The sequence below is a fragment of the Erpetoichthys calabaricus genome, chromosome 9 (assembly GCF_900747795.2).
Source record: "Erpetoichthys calabaricus chromosome 9, fErpCal1.3, whole genome shotgun sequence".
NCBI lineage: Eukaryota > Metazoa > Chordata > Cladistia > Polypteriformes > Polypteridae > Erpetoichthys > Erpetoichthys calabaricus.
The window spans coordinates 31,122,097-31,145,996 of NC_041402.2; the positions used below are offsets into that span (position 1 = coordinate 31,122,097).

General features: G+C 37.1%; 1 protein-coding gene across 1 annotated transcript in view; it reads right to left on the bottom strand.

Annotated features, from left to right (window-relative positions):
* col27a1a (collagen, type XXVII, alpha 1a) overlaps window positions 1-23,900 on the bottom strand; it is a 370,467-nt gene that overhangs the window by 221,586 nt on the left and 124,981 nt on the right. The window contains 1 exon segment of the mRNA XM_051931755.1: window positions 16,334-16,387. Coding sequence (XP_051787715.1) covers window positions 16,334-16,387 — 54 coding nt within the window.

The following is a 23,900-nucleotide window of genomic DNA, read 5'->3' on the forward strand; positions in this document are numbered from 1 at the left end:
ACTCCACCCCAGCAGTCGAGACCTGACTGCATTTGTCACTCACATTGGGGTTTTCCGATATACTAGAATGCCGTTTGGACTCAGTTCAGGCCTGAGCTGCTTCAGAAGATAATGTCAACCATCTTGGCAGGGATTCCAGGGGTTGTCATTTATCTTGATGATATAGTTGCGCATGGTCCCACAGCCTCTACCCATGATAAGCATCTCAAAAGAGTGTTTTCAGCACTGGCCAGGCATAATCTCACTCTTAATGGTGATAAATGTGTGTTTTCTGCACCTTCAATTGAATTTGTGAGTTTCCGACTGTCTGCAGATCGTTTAACCCCACTCCAGTCTAGCACGGAGGCAATTCAGAGAATTCCAGAGCCCACATCAGTAGCATAGGTTGCTTCATTTTTGGGTATGACTGCATACTATCCACGTTTTCTGCCGCAATACTCCTCCACTACTGCACCCTTACGTCATCTTTTGAAAAAAGATGCTCCCTGGGCATGGACTCCAGCCTGCACAGAGGCATTTCAGTTACTAAAGGCTCAGCTTATTTCACCGCGTGTGCTGGCACACTTTGACCTCCATAGTCCCACCTTAGTCACTTGTGATGTATCTGGAGCTGCTCTTGGGTCTGTACTGTCTCAGATTCAGGAGGGGACTGAGAAACCTGTGGCATTTGCTTCTAGAGCTCTTAGCCCAGGTGAACAGAAATACTCAGTCAGTGAGCGAGAGGCACTGGCATGTATCTAGGCTTGTGAACGGTGGCACATGTATCTGTATGGCCGTGCATTTACACTCAGAACTGACCACCAAGCTCTCACTGCACTGCTTTTTATATCCGGTTCTGGCCACAGGCCACTAAGACTGCACCACTGGTCACAGCGTCTCCAGCAGTACAATTTTAAACTCCAGTATACTCCCGGGTGCCACAATGTGGTGGCAGACCTAGTGTCTCGGTTCCTGCAGTACTGTCTCTCCCTGCCTTGATTCTGCTGAGCCTGAACTTGTTCAGCTTCTTCACACACCTCTAGAGGCCATGGTGTCACTCCAGGAGCTGAAGCAGGCCTCAGAGCAAGACCCTGTGCTCACTCAGCTTCTTACTTTTATCAGGCAGGAGTGGCCTACTCAAGTACCGGCTGAGGTGACACCATTCCATCGTGTCAAGGATGAACTCACTTGCTGGAATGAAAGCTGTGTTGCTAGTGGTCTCTGCATAGTACCCTAAGTTCTTGTCTATAAGCCGCGGCTTATCTAAGGAAAAAAGTTGTGAAAATGAAAAAATAGAATATCGGCTTATACATAAGTCCGGCTTATACATCCATCGCGGGGGTTGCGTTCCAGAGCCACCCGCGAAATAAGAATATCCGCGAAGTAGAAACCATATGTTTATATGGTTATTTTTATATTGTCATGCTTGGGTCACAGATTTGCGCAGAAACACAGGAGGTTGTAGAGAGACAGGAACGTTATTCAAACACTGCAAACAAACATTTGTCTCTTTTTCAAAAGTTTAAACTGTGCTCCATGACAAGACAGAGATGACAGTTCCGTCTCACAATTAAAAGAATGCAAACACATCTTCCTCTTCAAAGGAGTGAAGCAAACAAATCAATATGTCTGTTTGGCTTTTAAGTATGCGAAGCACCGCGGCACAAAGCTGTTGAAGGCGGCAGCTCACACCCCCTCCGTCAGGAGCAGACAAAGAGAGAGAGAGGGAGAGTTTGTTTTTCAGTCAAAAATCAATACGTGCCCTTCGAGCTTTTAAGTATGCGAAGCACTGTGCAGCATGTCTTTTCAGGAATCAGCTTTACAAAAGATAGCAACGTGAAGATAATCTTTCAGCATTTTTAGACGAGCGTCCGTATCATCTAGGTGTGCAAACAGCCCCCCTGCTCAATCCCCATACGTCAGGATCAGAGAAAGCGCAAGAGAGAGAAAGAGAAAAGTAAGTTGGGTAGCTTCTCAGCCATCTGCCAATAGCGTCCCTTGTATGAAATCAACTGGGCAAACCAACTGAGGAAGCATGTACCAGAAATTAAAAGACCCATTGTCCGCAGAAATCCGCGATATATATTTAAATATGCTTACATATAAAATCACAATTTAAATGACCGCTACGCGCTCGTGTTGACTCGGCGACGCCCAGAGCAGAAAGAACGCGCTCCGGCCGCTCCAACCGCGCCATGCGGGGAGTGAGAGAGACGCCAATATCTCACACTCTCTCCCCCCTTAAAGAAATTAAATGGGCGCGAGTGAGACCACTGACCTCCCTCCCTTCTATTAGTTATAGGTTATATTACGTTCGGCTTATCCATGAGTCCGGCTTATCTATGATACGATTTTATTTTAAAAATTCGTATGATTTTTGGTCTCCGGCTAATACATGAGTCCGGCTTATTGACAAGAACTTAGGGTAGTTCCAAGGTCTCTCCAAGCACGTGTCCTGGCTATGGCACATGAGGGCCATTTGGGTATTGTCCATGTTAAGCAACAATGTCGCGACCTTGTGTGGTGGCCAGGGATTGATGCTGATATTGAAGCTCTGATCAAGAAATGCCCTGCTTCCCTTGTTAGCGGTAAAATGGGTCCTCCACCCACACCCCCATTGCAGCCAGTTCAGTGGCCTGTTAAGCCTTGGGAACACATACAGCTAGTCGTCTGCAGTGAGTTACATGGTGTTCCACATCATCAGCATTTTCTTATTGTGGCATACGACCTACATTCTACGTGGCCAGAAGTAGCCTCAGTTGGATTAGTTACAACCAGAGCTGTGATTAAGTTTTTGGAGTCCATTTTCGCTCACTGGGGGTTGCCAGTGGTTGTTTTAACAGATAATGGTCCACAATTTACTTCTGTTGAATTTACACGCTTTTTGATGAACAAAGGAATTCGACACCATCGCACAGCATTCTACCGCCCTCAGGCCAATGGGGTGGGGTGGGGGGTTTGCGTCTAAATAAAACTTTAAAAAATGGCATTAGAGCACATTTGGCAGATGGATGCATATTTCTTTCGGCACTTCTCCAGACACTTCCTCACTGCAGAGCTACACAGCACTCAACTACAGGCAGTTCACCTGCAGCTCTTATGACTGGTCATGAACTTCACCCTCCACTGGATTGTCTGCGTGCCCAACCAGCTTTGCCTTCTGCAATGCATACACACAACAGTGTGTCCAAGAGCCAGAATAAAATGAATCAACATTTTGATAGGTCACACTGGGTGAAAATGCCAGACATAACTGTATCAGATTGGGTCAGGGTCTGGAGGCCACATCGAGAACATAAGTTGAAATCTTTTTGGTCTTCTCCTTTAAAAGTAATAAGCCAACTAGGACCTGCCACATTTTGTCTGGTTCATGGTTCCCGATGGCATGCAAGCCACCTCTGCAAGGTACCTGCACTGCCAGTGCCGAGCTGTAACTCTTCAGGTTTTACAGCAGAGTGGCTTGATTCAGCTGCAGGATCATCGGTCCCTATGCAGAATGAGGGCCCTGAGGTGTTACATCCTCCCACTGAAACCATCTCCTGACCTGAATGCGTCAGAACTCGGCCAGCCAGGTTCAAAGATTTCCTTAGTGATTTTCACAGTTAAGCAGACTTTAGAATGATATTTGGGTTTTGGAAGAAGCACACAAAAGAGAAAAAAAAGACTTCAGTACAATTTCAATTACTTCTGAAAGTTCAAGCCTTATGTTATATTTTTCTGGGAGTCACTGTATTTGGTGGGTGGGGGGGGGGGGTCTTATGTTTGCAATATGTACATTTTACAACAGTGTGTTCTTGTTTGCCGTAAAGTGTTTGAGGTTAGAGGGTGAGTTTCTGCCGAGATTAGTGGTTCGGAAATAAACGCCTTTCTGAGACAAACTGCACCTGTACGCTCTTGTATTGTATGCAATACTGACCTCAAAGTTGACTTAAACTAACCTTCTTGGATGGAAGAGAAATAGAGTTTAAAGATGGAAGTGGTTGCAAGGATAGTGGGTGAGATACAATTAAATGTTGTTATTGTCAGCAGCAAAGCTGGAAGAAGCACTTGTAGCATTTGTTATAGAGACACAAAATGTAAAAGTTAAAAAAAAAAAAACTGCCCTAGCAGACAAATAAAATTTATACTGGGAATTGACTGTGTCCTAGAGGATTTAAAATGAATCAGGGTGTACTGTCAAACTTTAGAGAGAGAGAAGTGAACAAAATGCTAGAGGAAGAAACTGTGATGTTTTTAAAATGTGATGAATACACTACTATAGATCAATGATTAAATGCTCATACTATACTATAATTTTTTTATGTTAACTAATATTGTCTTATTTTAATTTCTTATGTTGTTATATTTTTTTTATTTACTGTTCTTCATTAGGTAAAGCACTTTGAGCTACTTTTTTGTATGAAAATGTGCCATACAAATAAATGTTATTATTATTATTATTATTATAACAGGTGGATGAATTAGAGTTTTGTGTGAATGAACAGTAGACATGGTTTAAGTTTTAAAACTGTGTAAGTACATACAAGAAGTATTAATTTAAATACAACTATTGAGACCTGACAACTGTCACTTTGCAGTCCATTTAATCCATGACCACTGGTCCTCTGAGGACCACACTTTGAGAACCACTGCTATAGCTGATCTAAGACCCTAACAAGGATATGATTGTCCTACATAAATGCTGCAGCAATCATAAAAGAGGGTGAAAATTCTCTAGAATGGTGAACTACAATCACAATGTATTTATGTTCTTTGCTAATCACAGAAACTGTCTTATGTGAGTTGGATGTATTCTAACACTTTATTGATTGTTTCTGTTGCTTCACATGTGCAACACCCAGTTAATCTTTCCTGAACTATGTTTAGTAATTAATATATGTTTCTTCATAATATATTTCTTCTATATTTTATGCAAGCCATGACTGTATTATTGCAACAACATTGTAAATCCTAAAAACATCCATCCATCCATCCATTATCCAACCTGCTATATCCTATCTACAGGGTCATGGGGGTCTGCTGGAGCCAATCCCAGCCAACACAGGGTGCAAGGCAGGAAACAAACCCCGGGCAGGGCGCCAGCCCACCGCAGTTCCTAAAAACAGATGTTACTTATAATTCATGTACTGTATTTTGTTTCTATTCCTTTATTTTTGTCTTTTATATTCTGCTTTGGAACTGCAAACACACATGATTTATTGGAATCTCCGTATTGGCTTTAAAAAGCAATATATAGCCATATAAACCTGTCCTTATTTGAGCTAGCCATAAAGTGGGAATGCCTGATGTATCTAATAAGGTGGCTACTCTGTTTAAAAATGGAGAATAAAGGTGCACACCTCCAGGGCTTTTTCAAATTTTGCTTTTCAATAATATTAAGTCTTAATGTATCAATTATTTTTCTAAGTTACCTTGGATAAAAGCCACTATCAAATAAAAAAGAATAATAAGCTATTTTTATGCAGGGTGGCATAGTGATGGAGAGATTAGTACTGCGGTTGCATAGCTCCTGAGCCTGGGAGTTCAAACCTGGACTAGGAGACACCTGAGTTGTGTTTAGACTACACAGATATTCCTCCAAGAATCTTGTTTTATGTTAATTAATTAGTTGAAACTGCCCTAATATAAATGAGTGTAGCTGAATGGGTGAGTGTGCCACCATGATAGGCTGACCCTATCAATTTACTCAGCTGAATTGATTGACATGTCAAATTCAGCAACTGCATGCTGACCTTAGACCACAATTGTGCTTGATGTTTTTTCTGACAGCCAACAGCGCACTGCTTAATGGAGCCGGTGCTATATGAAGGGTCAACGGCTATGCTGAGTTCAGCTGCAATCTCTGCCTTTTATTGGTTATTATTTTTTATTGAAGTACAAAGCAAACACTTTAAAAGGAAGCAAAAGTCATTCTGACTGGAATTATAATAAGGTAAACACCCTGGCTTGGAGTCCATCCCCAATTCTATCACCCCAAAACACAATCCAATTCAACCCTGCTACATTAAAATTAATAGCAAAAGCAAATTAATAAAGGAGCCTACGTGGACCAGAGGGAGCAGCACATGAAGAAGAAAGACTAAGGCTGTGGATTGGACCTGGGTGCATCCGTGCTCGGACCAGTTGTACTGTATCGTTCATTTATCAATGTAAGAGCCAGATACCTCATTGATCCTTGCCATTGACAATTTTAAAAGACAGAAAAAGAAAAAGAATCAGGAGATGTCCAGCAATTGTTCCTAATGCAAATACCCTCTGATGGATAATAGATACATGAAGCGGGGAAAAGTCTATAAGTAGGAAAATGTAGTGTGCCCTTTTTATTCCATTCATCCATTCTGTCATGGTAAAACATGATATATTAGACAGTTGAGCTTCTCTTCTGTTTATGTGGTCCAAAACACCTGCATTCCTTATTCTTCATTGCTACATTATATGCATTGTACTTCCAGATAAACACTCATTGGTTGTCAGCTATCATGTACACAAACACCACCCCTACGATTAAAGACAAATTAAAACCAGTTTGATTTTGTTGGAGAAGGTCTCAGCTAGGTGTGAGTCAGTGGGTATGTCACATAATGCAACTGGATTCACAGGAGTGCTCTATTGACTGCCTCAGACTCACTAAGATAATGAAAATGGAGACTACACCTGAAAATCGCTGGAAAAATCATCAAATATGACATGGGCTTAAATAGTATCAACAGCTAAGTATAAACCAATTCTGAGTGTGGTTCAAGTTCATCATGGCAACTACCCACATTTGAGTTTACACAGGAACCTGGATGTCTTTGTTATGTATGAGGAACACCAAAATGTTTTATTTCCAGCTCATGCATCTTTGCCTAACTAATTCTAAGTCTGGCATGTGCAGCACAGAACATATTTTTTTAACTGCTGTGTACACAGCAAAAGCAGAAATGTAATCTGATCATTAAATTATAACTGATATTCATATTTATACAGCTTAGTCCTATACCAGTTAGATTCTCAAAAATGTGACATATACAGTATATAGGAGCATATACCGAAATGATTTTTTTCAATGTCTCATTTTGTAAAATATAGCTGACTAGCACCATCAGCTTATGCCAACAGATGATGGATGACTGAGATTTGTTCTTGTCAACACTAAGTATTTTTCCAGTAATTCCAAAGAATAATTCCCATAAATAATAAACCTTTCTGTTTTGATGTGTTTTCATTTCTTAAAAACCATAATAAATCATCAACATGAACTAATCCCCAGGTTTCAATAGAATATAAATCAATTGATAACTATTGTGCACATGTACTGTTTTCTGCTTTCTTAATAAGATTTTTCTTATTATTATTTGTTATTGTTATTTTATATGATTACTGCCATTATATTGCCATTACGGCCATTATATTGCTTTTTTCTCATGACCACTACCAGCTTGTTGGCAATTGCTCCCATTGTTGATCACATGGTTTGATGTCAACATTGTACAGTATATGACATCACACTAATGGTATTTAAGATGGCAGCATGTATCACCAGATATCCAAGCATATGGATTTTTTTTTTATATTTAGTCAGGGAAAGCATATACAATGATACAATGATTTGTTTGACTTTGTGCTTCTTCTTTAAATATAAGATTTGTTTTCATTTTTTTTTTTTGTGTGTGTAGTTTGTCTAATTTTGCATTGTTTAGGCGGACTTAGGTTGAACAAAACTACTTAAATATTTCAGTAAAAATATTGAATATTTTGAAAGATTTGTGTCATGTCTCACACTCATTGTCCACTGACTCCAGCTCCCATAACCCATATAAAATGGTTTTGTAAATAGGGGGATGAATGGCTGTGTCAAAAAACATATACAAACCCTGCTGTCTGGTTATTAGTCTATTCATAACACTGCACATTACTTTGTAGCTACCTATAAGGTACTGTATATTTAAGTCTGAGTTCCATTAAATAAAAAAAAGTATCTGCTGGGAAATCACAGCACACTGTAAATGAATGGCAACATTGCCAGGGTGGGTTCCTAAATTGCAATCAATAATGCTGGGAGAGTCTAGTTCTTTCCATGTCACCACTTAGAAAATGGGGTTTGGAAAATAGATGAATTGAAACATAATTTTCTTTAATGTAATAAAAGGCAGCAAGGAGGCTTAGAATGCAGTGTTTACCATCATAGTGTCTGTTCAGTCAAGTGACTATTTTAATTGTACATTTGAAAAGTACATTGGTAGACATCGAGTAATTCTGTATTGTCCTAGTGTTAATGAGCATGTTTCTTTTAAGTTAGAGCCCTGTTCATGGTTGATTAATGGCTTGTATACGCTGAAGCCAGGGTTAACCTCCTGGTAACTTTGACCCTAAGAAAACAGACAACTAGTTTGGTGATTCAAAAAAAAAAAATCTGATAATTTCATATTGCCAAAAATACAATATTAATAAGTAATACATGATTATATTGCTTTATTCTTTAAATTGCTGTTGTCCTATGAAAGAATGCTGCATTACTCCAACACTGCTGTCAGGCTCTGGCATTTTCCTTCACCTCTTATGGGAAGTGTACAATTGAAGACATTAGTTTATTTTGGTGATTATTTGGCTTTCGCTGCACCACGGTGTTTGGAGGCTTACCAGTATTACAACTACTGCTAATTAATTCAGCATAATTTTTATTTATTTTGGAGTACATGAAACATTCACTTAGGCAAAGCTGTTAATGTAATGTGTAATTTATAACATATTTTTACATGAGAAAATGTGATGAGGGTTTTAAGTAAAAGTATGGTGAACATAATTTGCATTTAATAACAAACAGATAAGGCCCACTTATTTGAGAATTATAATTTGCTTCCATTGACAACGAGAATGCTGGTGAACTGATGCAGAGAGAAACCTTTGTTTAGATGAAAAAGTCAGCTGATAAACAGTAGATGTAACTATGCTCATCTGTAAAGATCTACTTTTCTAAATGTTCTGTATCATTATCACTTGAAAGTCTGCTCAGACACAGTGATGTATTTTTAAACAAAACAGACAGGCTAGGTAGCCAGACTTTATACATGATAAAGTATAACAGTAATAGGACTGTGTGCCTGAGTATTAATTTATATATTGTAGGGACTGTAAGATGTTATTAAATTGGGGTATGTGTAATTTTGCTTCTGTAAAATATTTTACTTTGCATTATAGTCATTCATTTGGACCATTTATACACAGATTCACAAGACTAATTCAGTGAAAACAATGAAACCAACATCTCTTAGGGAGGTAGGAGAAAAATAAGAGTACTAGGAGTAAAACTGACCCAGACATAGGAATAATAAGCATAATTCACATTGGTAACGAACCCCGGATACTGGATCTATAAGGCAACAGAACTATCCACTATTTCACTTTCTTGTCTAATATGAAAATGAAATAATTGAACAAATTTTAGTCAATAGTCACTGCTAGGCCATTCACAAAAACAAATGAAAAAATTTTGGTAATCTAATCAATGACTTATCGCCTTTTTAAAAAATGTGAGCAATTGTTGTATCTGACATTAGACTCTACCATCTCCCATTCTCCTTTATCTTAAAAAGCTAATAGAAAAAAATCTATAGGAAAAACAGTGGCCCACAGACCACAAAAAGAATGTCTGGCCCTGATTAGCTGCATTTTATATTCAGAACAGCACAACTTGGCAGCATGTGAATCACGGCAGTGTTGTTACACCAGAGTCATTCTCCCTTTTTCCCTTCTATGGGCCATAGGCCATCTATGGTCTAACCTCCTGATTCACTGCCAAAAGCAATTTAGCATAAATTGTTCCTTCTAATATTTTTTCCATCAGCTTTTGATATTTTTTTAATCTTTTTTTTTGTTTTACCACAGAAGTTTTAATGCAAAACATGTGCAGTTAGTGTGAATGAAGTTAAATTGTAAAGCTAAAAAAACACTACTGTATAAAACACATTGTTTTGTAACATTATGGCTAGTACTTCTATTGGCGACTCATGCAAGAAACATTCTGGTCCCTGGCATCCAGACAGGTGTTTTACATCTCTCATCTGTATCGTTAGACAAAGAGCTGTTCCATCTTAAGTTAGATCTTTGCCAAAATAAAAGAAAACAAATGTATTAAACTAAATGGCATCTGTATTCCCCAGACCAGAAACACAATGGGATGTGGAAAAATGTTGCAGCAGAGTTTTGGAATAAGTGATCATTTATAATAGGTAAGGGAGTGAGCAAGTCCCACATGTATGTGTAGGCACAAAGATTTTCTGAGATCCTAAGGTGCTACATTTTTAAAGACAATTGGGCTTATTTTGTTTAAGTTAAAGATGGTCCAAACAGCATAAATAGCTTAGTAAGCAGACATAAATCTCAATGGAGGATCACACTAGTACACCAAGTTAAGAATATGGCAAGTGGAAGTAAATGTGGCAGTCAACTTAAACTAGTCAGCTCAGACAAAACAAAGTAATTAAAATGCTCTTTAATATGCTGTTTATAAGAATACTAACAATGACAAAACATTCAACAATAAAGAACAAAGAAATAAAAATAATTAGAACCAGAGAGATTTGTCAAGACGTTCTGTTCCTACCTACACAAAGTGCACAGAAACATATGGAAGCTTCCAATTTAAATCTAAAACATAGGTCCAAGTGTTCACTTTTGTAGTTGAAATATTTTTTTCACAAAGTTGATTTCTCCCATATCTTCTTTTTGAGTTTGCCATGACAGACATCTTCTTCTATAATTTGTGTTTAGTGCATGGGGGTTAAAACAGAGACATACGTCTTACTATGTTTAAACATGCCATGCAGAGTGGCTAAGCAGCTCTAGCTAAGATGGACCAACACATGATCTATAATCATTACTATGTAAGACTATGCAAATCATCTGTAACTATTAGTTTTCCTCTTATTAAAACAACAAACTGTAACTGACACACTTATTTCTTTGTGTGTTTCCTGGATACACAAAATCCATTTGATCTATTTGATCCTCTACAGTGAGTTTCTGTACGATAATCAAATAATGTTGAACTCCATGAAGGAGTTACAGGAGAGTTTGTAGAGAGTATGAACCTCTATTTAATAATGTACTTTTTTTTCTCTCAGTACTTCTATTTTTAGAACATTTTGAACAGGCACCTTTAATAGTTGACAAAAGCAAAGCATATGACATTATTTATTTAATCTTTCAAAAAGCCTTTGATACAGTCCCATACCACAGATTAATTCTAATCTAGAAGTTATAGGCATCATATGTAACCCTACAAAAATGGATCTCAGGTTGGTTGACTGGCAAGAGACAAAGTATAGATAAGAAGAGAATGTTATATGTGGAGTAAAGTTATCAGTGGAGTCCTTCATGGGTCCATCCATGAACAGTTACTTTTTTATTTTATATTAATGACATAGATTCCAGTATAGCTAGTAAACTTTTGAAATGTGCAGATGATACTAAAATTGGAGATATGACAGACCCTGATGAGGCAGAAAAAACAATTCAGAAAGACTTGGGTTAACACTGGGAAAATGCAGTTTAATGTAGAAAAGTATACCTAAGGAATATGAGGAAGTGATTAAAAAGGCAAAAAAAATGTTAAGTTATATCATAAAAACTATTGAATACAAATCAAATGATGTTATGCTCAGAGTGTATAATGCATTAGTGAGACCACAACTGGAGTACTATGTGTAGTTCTGGTCACCACACTACAAGGAAGACATTGCAGTACTTGAAGCTATGCGGAGGAGAGCAACCAAGTGTATCCCAGGACTTAACGACATATCATACCCTGACAGACTCATATAATTTAACCTATTTAATCTCCTGCAAAGAAGACTGTGTGGGGACCTAATCCTGGTTTTGAAAATTTGTTTCAAAATTTCATTTTCAAAATTAATTTCAAAAGGCATTGATAAAGTGGATCCAGCAGAGTTTTTTCCACTTAACAGTGAATCATAGACACCAATGGAAATTAAGGGGAAGTGCAATTAAAACTTTACACAATGTTATGAGAATTTGGAAAAAACTACCAGGCCATGCAGTTGAAGCAGCAACCTTGACAACCTCTAGTTCAGATATTGGTACAGCTTGCCTTTATATACTGTTGTGGAACCCTTCACCTAAAGTTTTGAGGCTACCATTATAAGACACTGGCTTAAGTAATGTTAGCTTGATCTCTAGAATGTTTTATACAGAAGGTTTCTAAACCATGTGGCACACAGTATAAGCTTCCACTTTGCCATTTACAGTATGTTTGTATAGTAACATTAAATATAGTTGGTTTAAGACATCTAACTTGTCATATGATAAGGCATGTGGAAACTTACATAGCTGTAAACTATCTATTTTTTCCAACTTCAGTGCTTCAAAAGTGTTGAATTCATCATAATGAAAAATTCATGTAACTGATTCCTGATATCAAATATTCTACAAAATAAAGTTGGTGAGGGATATACTGTACAGTACTTGGGCTGATATAATGTATCATTGGGATGTCAATGTAATGTCCCAGGCCTCACTTCACTTTTGACACTTTCTGAAACCCTAACTACACTATGTGCATGAAGGCAAGGGACACAGCCTAGGTTATTCCACACTAGGTTGTTTGATAAGTCATTTGTAGGATGTATACTATATAATAATAATAATAATAATAATAATAATAATAATTCATTACATTTATATAGCGCTTTTCTCTATATATTGTTTAGGGAGGTCTGCCACCTTATTCTGGAATTTCAATTTATTAATTGATTTAAGTGCTCATTTAAAGTATTTTACTTAAAATGTCCTGTGAAACAGGAAGTAGAAAGGGAATTAAAAAGCATATGTTTTTACACATCAACAGAATTTCACTTTAAAGGGTTACAGTAAAAACATCTTCCCAGTTAAATGAATACAGTACCTTTTATAACAGCCAATAAAGTGCAAAAACTCATGCTATATGTTATTAGTAATACAGATTAAAACACATTCCATCCAGTAAACTTCAATGTGTCCTACTACTAAGGAGATTTACATTTAAAGTTTGGGCATGTGTTGATTGGATGATTACACAACATAACACACAGATAAAATGAGCTTTTCAGATTACAAGCTTGAGTTTTAAAATAAAATTGTTTCAACATTTAATCAATATACCTGTTACTGATGATTCTCAGGCATTTTCTGGCCATTAGCTATTTTATCTATTTTTCTATGAATGGCCAGGCTGGTTAATCAAAATTTTACTTTTTTTTCTAGAGACCATTGACTTCATCTAGAGGATACTTGGACTGTGAGATATAATCTCTTCAGCATTGCATAGTAACTGAGTCTACTAACAATGAAATATCACTTTTTAATAATTTGGACTCTGCATTCCATATGTTGTGGCATGGCGACACCATGTTTCAAGAAACATGTTGTTATGCTTGCATTATTATATTTATGAATTTAATTTTAAAATACATTTTAATACTTATTTATACATTTTACCCAAATCACCCTCTTGCTATTAGACTGTACCTGACCACAAGACATACTGTATGTCTTACCAAAGTTAAGGGAGTCTCACAGTTATGTACTGTAACAATTTGGTGTTATAATGATCCTGTCAAGCATGGATTATTAAGCAGCTGAAAACAGGCTAAGAGTCTGAATGTGATTGTTTTATATTGCCCTAAGTTGGTTAAACCTCTACAGTTCATTAAACAAAAAAAGAATTGACAGTAACATTGTCAGTTTAGCTGTCTGCAATGAGTTATTGTACTTAAAGAAAGGAAAAGGTGGAAAAGAACAGTATACTAAACTACTCAGTACACATAATTATAGTAATTTATACAGTAGCTAATTTATTGCAGAATTTGTATTGTATTTCCTTTTTCTTTTTACTTTGCATTACAAACTACAAGATTGATGTATAATGTTCCTCTATTGCAAATGAACTTTCACTTTACTCTGAAGTGTTAACAGTACCAAATATCATCTCCATTATTATCTTTCAACCCATCAATTGAACCTATGTAATTTATTTATATATTTACATACTAAATTACACAATCATGTGCACAAACAATTTGTCTAACTGTATTTTTTACATAGCCTAAAATGTTATATGTTTCTGATCATTAATGTCTGACACAATAGAAATTTTAATGTGTAATAAATATCCTAAATAAATCTAGTGCCCTACCCTACACTTCCTCCTACATAGCTTTTTGGGATAAGTGTACATGTTGTCAATAAACCAAGTACAGAAAAAGCAGCAGCTTGAAGGCAGGACTAGACAAAAGAAAGGAAGGGACAAGCTTAATATTTTTCTGTCTTTTGGCTAGGCGTCATGCAAATTAAAATATCTTACAGGCAAAATGTGTGCTTTATAAATGTGAAGTACACTTGTCTTTACTTTGCATTTGTATTTGCAACTTGAGTTCCTCATCACACAAAACCCCAGAAAATGTTTTATTAATAAGTTTTCTATGCTCCATTTTCAATCTTACCCTGTATACAGATAATGGATTTCCATCTGAATATCTTAGACTTAAAAACATACATAACTGTCATATTGTTGTGTGACTTAAGCTTCACAATCTTTTTGAAGACATTAAGTTGCATAACATACATATTAAAAATCACCCAAGTCTTTCTGAATTTCCCATGTCTTTCATCATAACATTCTAGAGTGTGTCATACAAAAATAATTGAATTTCACTGAATTTAGTACCATTTTACTTTCTATGGCACTAAACAAATAACCAAATCCATGCAATAAAACACTTTAATATATGAAATACTTATAAAAACGTTTGAACTATTAGACAGATTGATATCATATTTATGGTTAAATAGGCTTCTAGTTGTGATAATGTAAGTATATGGTAAAATATAGCTCTTTAAACCACTGGTTCTTAAACCATGATTACTGGAAAAGCATTTTAACATAAACTGAGTGATGATTTAAAGATGTTGCCAAGATCCTGAAAAAATCAATTCCTCAATGAAGCATCATTATGTTGTAGTACCAGTGAACATAATCATAACTTGCAGAAATAAGAGTGAAATGCCAGAACTGTAGGAGAACTCAAGTTGCAATCAGTTGCCCTCTGCTAGGAATCACCATAGATGGCATAGAAAAATCAAACACTTATCTAAATTAAAACTTCCAAGGAGGATGTCTTCCATGTTATTTCATGTGTACATTAGTAAAAAGCCTTACAGACTACCTACTTTTCATTATATACTTTTTGCATGATGCACGATGAACCACAAAAGACCTCTGGTTTATGCAATGATTCTCCTATGTCTAGACTGAAAAAAGAGTCGACAGACAGACAGACAGACAGACAGACAGACAGACAGACAGACAGACAGAGAGAGAGAGAGAGAGAGCGAGAGAGAGAGAGAGAGAGAGAGAGAGAGAGAGAGAGAGAGAGATAGATAGATAGATAGATAGATAGATAGATAGATAGATAGATAGATAGATAGATAGATAGATAGATAGATAGATAGATAGATAGATAGATAGATAGATAGCTTCTCAGACACTGTCTTGCTCAGACACCTTGTCTGCTTCCCATCCACATTTTTACTACAACTGGTTGTAGAGGGTCCCCATTGCCCATTGTGAGAACATCATGTGTATATTTCCCATTTTTGAAGGGGACTCTCAGCGTGCCTCCTACGCCTTGACTCCTGCCGTGTGCCTAATCTATCTTGTCTGGCACTTCTTATGTTGGTTGTGTCACCAAAACAAAACTGACCAATCAGATTTCTTGGTGAGACCAGGCGTGCGTGCGCACACATACACACAGACATTAGTGATGTTTTATTATATACTGTAGTAGATGAATGCAAAGAAAACCTGCACTATTGGGCTAGAGTGAAGAGAGACACAACAGAAAGAAGTCTATATAGTTTAAAAAAGTGTCTCAGAAGTATCTCTTATCACTTCGTGGTGGACTAAGTCAGTGACTAAAACTCTTCCAGGACAACGCATGGAGAGGATCAGCAACAGTAGGCATTATTTTCTCAAATTATATTATCATTCTGTTTTCTGCCACTCCCATCAGTGAGTCCTTTCGTTTCACTGATTAACTTTTAGGTGGTTAACAAATATCAAAATAACATTGTTTAATACTTTTAATTTTTAGTTAATTTTAATTATCCACATTTTGTAAAGACTAGTAAAAGCAACAGTAATATCTATGGACCAAAGAAATTCCAGTACATTATGAATTGTTACGTTTATGTTTCCACAAATACCTTAACATTGACAAAAGTAGCTGTTTACAGTTTCAAATGTAAAATATATTACATGTAAACTTTGACATGTTTGCATTCAATAGGCAAGTATACTGTTAACTCCAATCCCTACCTTTCGACCGGGGGGTCCAGGCAATCCAAGTGGACCCAGAAGTCCTGGGTCACCCTAGAAAATCAAAGCCATTAATTATTTAAATTATTTTAAGAAATCACTGAAAGACATCAACAATTTATGCATTCTAAAAACTTCATACATTTAGAAAAAATACCTTTTATACTGTGTATACATGATAATACATCTTCCCCAGCATACTTATAGTACTGATGACACAGTGGTGGCAGGGTTTCATCAGTCTCTGTCTTCGGCAAGAGAGAGGTCAAGGAATTTGACAATGATTTGAAAGACCTGCACGCCACTGGAAGGCCAAAGAGGATTCTTCTTAAAAAGGGAAGGACTATGTTGCTAACTTAAATTGTCACTGTGGATGACTCAAAGAGGTCAGAGAGTCTCCAGAGGAAACAGCTTCACGTGTGGATAGACTGCCTCAAATCTGGCTTGGAGAATTAGCAGTTTTAAGTGCTCCATGAAACACTAGACTAGAACTTCCCCCCAAAAATTCCTGATGTCCTTGCTCCAAACCAAGAAGCTTCAGCTACCTTGAAGTGTGGGGTCTCTAAGGCTTCTTCTATACTGTAAGACTTAAAATTCCAGCACAATCGTATCTTTCTATTTCAGTTTGTGGACCACATGCTTGGACCTAAAGAGCTAGCCGGAAGCCTTCACCCACAAAAGAGAAAGCCTTAACTGATTTGTTAGTTTCGGGACCATGTCATGCCTCCTTTGGCCAAACATATTTTTTCCCAGGTAAAAACTTGCTTACTCTCTCTCTGTGTCTCACTGTCTCTCTCTTGTTAGCCTTCTGGGACACCCGGCATGTTCACTGTTCTTACTGCACCCCTGGTTGTGCTCTTTTTCCTGCATCTATATTCTGACTTAGATCAGCACTGAAACTATTGTTTTGTCCTGGCTTCTAGGATAACACTGGCCCTTTCCCCTCACTTGTGCAACTCTCCCATGGCTGTTAACCACATATCAAATGTGCAACATGCCATAAAATTAAGTGACTATCAAAAGTGTATGCATTCTTATTGTAGTTTCTTTTGTTAATTTAAAGGCCAAAATAATGATGTATCATGTTAGAGACCTTTCATCTTGGAAAAGTACCAAGTGAAAAAAGTGGATTATTTTTAGAAAATAAAAACCATTGTAAAATAAATATTTTCTTAATGTTTTGGTTATATTATTAAGTGTATGCATTATAACTAGGGTAGGAACTTTAATTAGATTTAAACAAAGGTAATTTGCCTGAGCATGAACCTTAAATGATTGATTAATAATAACAAAATAAGTTATCGTCTAGGATTTACCTGACATTTTCTTGTTTGCAAAATACCAAGGTCACATACTTGGCTAAGTAAAGATTACAGTGATTGTTTAAATGTACAGATCTGGACAGATATAGAAGACTTTTAAAGCCATTACATATCACTGGTCACTGTGAAGACCATTAGGGCAAAGATCAGGATATTCCTTCAATACTGATAACCAGACAGGGAGTAAACACATCATGGAAGCTACTAAGAAACCAACAGCAACCTTAAGGAAGATGATGGAGTTTACCGCAGTAAGCACATACTCCCTGAATATTAAGTCCATTTTTGGCATTGTCCATTAGTCTGAACTGTAGAACAGGGTGATAAAACAGATGACATTTCTCCCCAAAAATAAAACCAAGACATTTATACATTTTAAAAGAACATGCCATCACTGACTTAAAATAATATGGGAAATTGATTTATGGTCTGATATGACCAACATAGAAGGTTTTAATTCTAAAAAAATGTTTGATGCAAAATCAAAACAGCTTGTCACCCAACGAAGACAGAACCTACTGTCAAGCATGGTGGTAACAGTATAATACCAAGGAATGCTTTTTTTTAGTGTGGAATGGGGCTCTATCATGATAAAAGAAAAAAAATTAAGATTTTTCGGACATAAAACTAGTTGGCCTCAAAGTGTGTTAATGAAGGACTATCCAACTAGATTCAATTAAAGAGTGTGAATACTTGTGCAACGAACAAAAATTTATCTTTTCTTAAAAATTACCCATTCGTTTTTCAAGTAAATATTTTTCGTTTGAACATCTCACTTATAGGGAGAAAGCTGTGAGATGATGTGTCTACATTTCAATTAAAAAGTTGATATTTCAAAAATGGTGTTTAAACACATCGACAGTATACACATACATATATAGTTACATTATGACAAAATTTTCAAGTCTTTGATAAAACCTGGGTCATTTTAATTGATTTAAAAATATAGCCAACACATTAGTAATGTTGCAAATGGCTGTGCCGGTTTGAAAGGACTCATTTACACTTTATTATTCACATATAACTAATAAGAATTGAGTTTCTTATAATTTTTTTCCTGAACTTCTTTAGTGAAATCTTATATCCTAGTATATTTTTTGAGTGTCAGAATCCAATTTGTGTATTAGTTTCTAGTAGGATGCTGTTTTAAAATAGTTAAAAATATTTTGCCTCTTTCCAGATACTATTTTGTTTTCCTTAGGACACTACAATTTGAGCAGTGGTAGCAAAAGCATTGCTAGGAAAGTCAACAGAAAGTGTGTGGCTTTAACATTATCATTGTGACAGTATTAAGGTCAACCTTGTGCACTTCCTTGTCATCTGAGTTAATTGATAAAAACAAAAATTCTTGTAATTGTATTGTTAGCATTTGGGTTTTGTTTCACAAAAGTTAGAAAATTCTAGCCTTCTGGAAAACATCTACCAGTTTGGGTTCTTGTTTCTGGAATTGGTAAAAGATAGGATGGACTTTTAGTTACTGAAATTCTAGCTAGTTTTACAATACTTCTTGTTCTGATGTCAGATCTGGAAAACCTACGTATGCACTAAAAGAAGCGGATAATGTGTGTATATAATTTTCTATGCAAAAGTTGGGATTTATAAAAAAAACCTGAAGGAAGAACTTGCGTATATTTATGGCAACTCTCATCCAAATGTATGCAACATTTCGGAGAAACTGGGAAATGAAAACACCTTTGTTCAAGTAGGGAAATTCAGCCAAACCAGCTAAATGATGACACATGCGTATAATAATTCATATCACTGAGGTGTTATTATAATGTGTGTTGATATGCCAAACATATTAAAGCTCAAAACTGATGAAACTGATATACTGACTATATTTTAGTTCTCTTTTAAGATGGCCAGTGCTACACATTTGGATTAAAGAACATTATGTTTATTTTGTCAGTTTCTATCAGCTACCTGTTATTACTTCTCAAGATTAGAACCCAAATCGCAGTAAAAAAAGAAAGCTCTAAATATTATGTCCTACAGTGGTTTGTTGCCACTGCTTAAAACTATACAGATAGGCAGCTGAACAAGCTTTTCAGAACTTTTTACACCCATTATATGACTGAATTATAAGCTGATTTAGGCTAACAAGATGCTAAAGTAATCAGAGTAACTGACAGCACCTTTAGCGATAAGTGCGCTTAACGAGAATGACACTGACTTTGTTAACCATCAACAGCGGCATTCCATTAACACACAAGTCATTTGCCATTCCAAGATGAGACTTAAAAACCTTGTGGCTGGGGTCAACCTATGATACATTTAATTTGAGGCAAAGTAGCATTGGCAGACAAACAGACACTGTAGCCTTACACCCTTCTCCAATCACATACTTCAAAGCTGTGCAAAATGCACCATAGGACACCATGACTGGATGTTTCAGGTGAGAGGCTGGTGTACCAGCCAATGAAGGTCTGCAGCACTGTGACTGCACATGTATGAGGTTGACTAGCATGGTCCATGTATGTTTCTTTCAGGGTCGTAAATGGGTGGGGTTTGAGGTGCATTCACATATACACATTTAGAAGATGATTTACAAATGTACGGGTTTTATAAATTAGGTTCCTGTTTTTTGGTTAATGCATACTTTCACAATCAAATCCATGCAAAGTTTTAGAAATGAAACCCTGGTCACCTCCATAATATTAAACTGTCTTTCTCTACATTGGGCATAATCAGTGCCTGAAACGGATACATGTAAGTGGCAGTAGCCTACGTAAGTAGTTTTGAGCTTCATGATCCACTAACATTCAATTGAACAAAAGGAAGGATAGAATGGTCCCCCTTTTAAGTTTCGAGCAGCGTAATACAATATGAGTCGATTGAATAACACGGGGCTCCTCCCTAGGAGTTTTGAGCTGTGCAATACAATTAAGATTGATCCTAAAGGGGTGTGTGGTGTGGTTAAAGTGGGTTAAGTGGATTTGAAGGTGGGGATTTGGATAAGCATGTTGATGAGAGCTGGTAAACTTGGAAACACTTGGTATGCTCCACTTCAAGCCTTATGCATAACAAAAACTTAGATCCAAACATGAGTGAGGCCGAGATGAAATGAGTTTAGCAAGATCCTTGACACATTCAAGGTGGAGTAAATGCACAAATTATAAAACTAGGAAGACTATAACTAATACAGACACTTTCAAAGTTTTTAGGTTGCTATCCAATCTCAGAAAACCAGGAAGTGTGACACCCTGACATTTATACCTTCTAGACAATGATATCACAAGTACATAAATAGCAACCATACACAAGCTAAGTTATAACTGGCCAGAAAAAAACAAAATGGCATTGTGATAACAGTTTAACTATTTTAACAATTTTAACAATCGCCATTTGTTTAAAATAAACCTTAAATATCCATCCATCCATCCATTTTCCAACACGCTGAATCCGAACACAGGGTCACAGGGGTCTGCTGGAGCCAATCCCAGCCAACACAGGGTGCGAGGCAGGAACCAATACCAGGCAGGGCGCCAACCCACCGCAGACCCTAAATATGTATTCTCCATATTCCAAGAAGAAAAAAGAGTTTCATAGCTAAATAACTCTGGTGGGTCACAAAAATCTGCCAGTTGTAGCCAGAAAAGAATCAGACAGCCTTTTTCTATAAGATATGCTGGGGATCTGAACAAATGTAAATTGTTTTTAAACCAGCGCCGCATGGTGCTCGTTGCTGGTGCTAGGTATGTCAGAGGACTGGGACTTTGTGAAGTGTGGTCCTGCCTCAAGTGGGGAGGCAAAATGGGGGGGGCGGGGGGGGGGGGACTAGGGGGGAGAAAAAGAGAGCAAGCTATTTCTAATCTATCCTTTCAATCCTTATAATGATACAATAAGTGCCAACTTAACAATAGGCTTCATGGCAATAACTCCTGGGAAAATTGGAAATTTAGGTCAAAGCTGTCTCATTTTCAGTTAAGACTACAAAATGACATCAAAAACTCAAAATCAATGTCTCCATGACTGGGCAGTTAACTTTGTGAGCTGTAATGTTAAAGGTCTGAATCACGAATTAAAGAGAAAAAAAGTGTTCTCTCACCTAGCAGGTCTAAACACTAAAATAGTATTTTTACAGGAGACCCATTTATTAACCAAGGATCAGTTCCGGCTGCAAAAAGACTGGACTGGCCAAATATTCCATTCGAGCTTCACAAAGAAAACTAGAGGTGTGGGAATTCTTATACATAGAACAGTCTCATTTGTAGTATCAGATACAATATCTGATCCTGAAGGGAGATATGTGATTGTCATGGGTAATTTATTTAACTGTAAAGTGATTTTGATAAATGTTTATGTACCCAATGTGGATGATAAGGAATTCATGCAAAATGTATATACATTCATTCCCAATGTGAACACTCATAAAATTATAATGGCTGGGGACTTTAATTGTGTTTTAAATCCAGACCTAGATAGATCTCCTGTCACGGGGTGAAGACATCTAACACTGCAAAGACAATTACACAGTTTGTAACTGACCACAACTTATCAGACCCCTGGCGATTTCTAAACCCAAACTCAAGAGCATATTCCTTCTACTCACCAATGCATAATTGCTACTCAAGAATTGATTATTTCTTTGTAGATAACAATTTCTTGCCTACGATTAAATCTTGCATGTACGATGCTATTGTTATTTCTGACCATGCCCCTTTGATCTTGGAGCTAAAATCATTAAACCCACATATTCATCTTGCAGATGGCATCTTAACCCACTTTTATTAGCAGACGAAAACTGTACAGAATTTATATCCAAACAAATCAGCTTTTTTTCTAGAGACAAATATATCCTCAGAGGTCTCTGCAGGAATCCTCTGGGAAACCCTGAAGGCCTTCTTAAGAGGACAGATTATTTCATATCTTTCACACAGAAATAAACTGGAAACCAAGAAGGTATCAGAGCTAATCAACGAAATTACTAGAATAGACCAGGAACATGCCAGGTGTTCAAGTGAGGCTCTTCATAGGAAAAGGCAGGCTCTGCATTCAGAACTCAACCTCTTGACAACTAAAGAAACAGAACAACTCATTTCTAAATTAAGACATCATTGTTATGAACATGGAGAGAAAGCTAAAAAGATCTTAGCTTAACAAATCCACAAGCAAGAAGTTTGCAATGCAATACCAGCAATCGCCAACACAAACGGAGACAAAATCAATGACCATAAAAATATAATGCACACATTTAGAGACTACTATAAATCCTTATATTCTACTGAGTCTAAAGAAGACAAGACACAATCTAATGCATTTCTGGATGCATTACAGATACCACAAATAGATACTCTCAGTGCAGAGGAATTGGAAAAACCTCTGGCCCTATCAAAATTACTAGATGCTATAAAGTCACTTCAGAGTGGGAAAGCAGCAGGTCCCGATGGTTACCCTGCTGAATTTTATAAGAAATTCTCCACTCAGCTATCCATCCATCCATTTTCCAACCCGCTGAATCCAAAAACAGGGTCACGGGGGTCTGCTGGAGCCAATCCCAGCCAACACAGGGCACAAGGCAGGAACCAATCCCGGGCAGGGTGCAAACCCACCGCAGGACACACACAAACACACCCACACACCAAGCACACACTAGGGCCAATTTAGAATCGCCAATCCACCTAACCTGCATGTCTTTGGACTGTGGGAGGAAACCGGAGCGCCCAGAGGAAACCCACGCAGACACGGGGAGAACATGCAAACTCCACACAGGGAGGACCCAGGAAGCAAACCCAGGTCCCCAGGTCTCCCAACTGCGAGGCAGCAGCGCTACCCACTGCGCCACCGTGCAGCCCTCCACTCAGCTAGTTCCCCTTTTATTAGCAACATTTACAGAAGCTAGAGACAATAAAATTCTACCTTAAACCTTTCACCAAGCATTAATCACCATTTTACCTAAACAAAATAAGGACTTATTACAATGTGCATCACACAGACCAATTTCACTTCTGAATAATGATGTTAAGATACTCTCCAAAGTCCTAACTAGAAGTATGGAGAAATTGCTGCCTTTGGTAATATCACAAAATCAAACAGGATTTATTAAAGTCCGACACTTAGTTTCCAATCTTCGATGCCTGTTTAATATAATATATTCACACGCAAAGTCAAACACACCAGAGATATTATTATCATTGGATGCAAAAAAGCATTTGATATGATTGAATGGAACTACCTTTTCACTACACTGGAGAAACTTGGGTTTGGCCTGAACATTTGTGCGTGGATCAAACTACTGTATACCA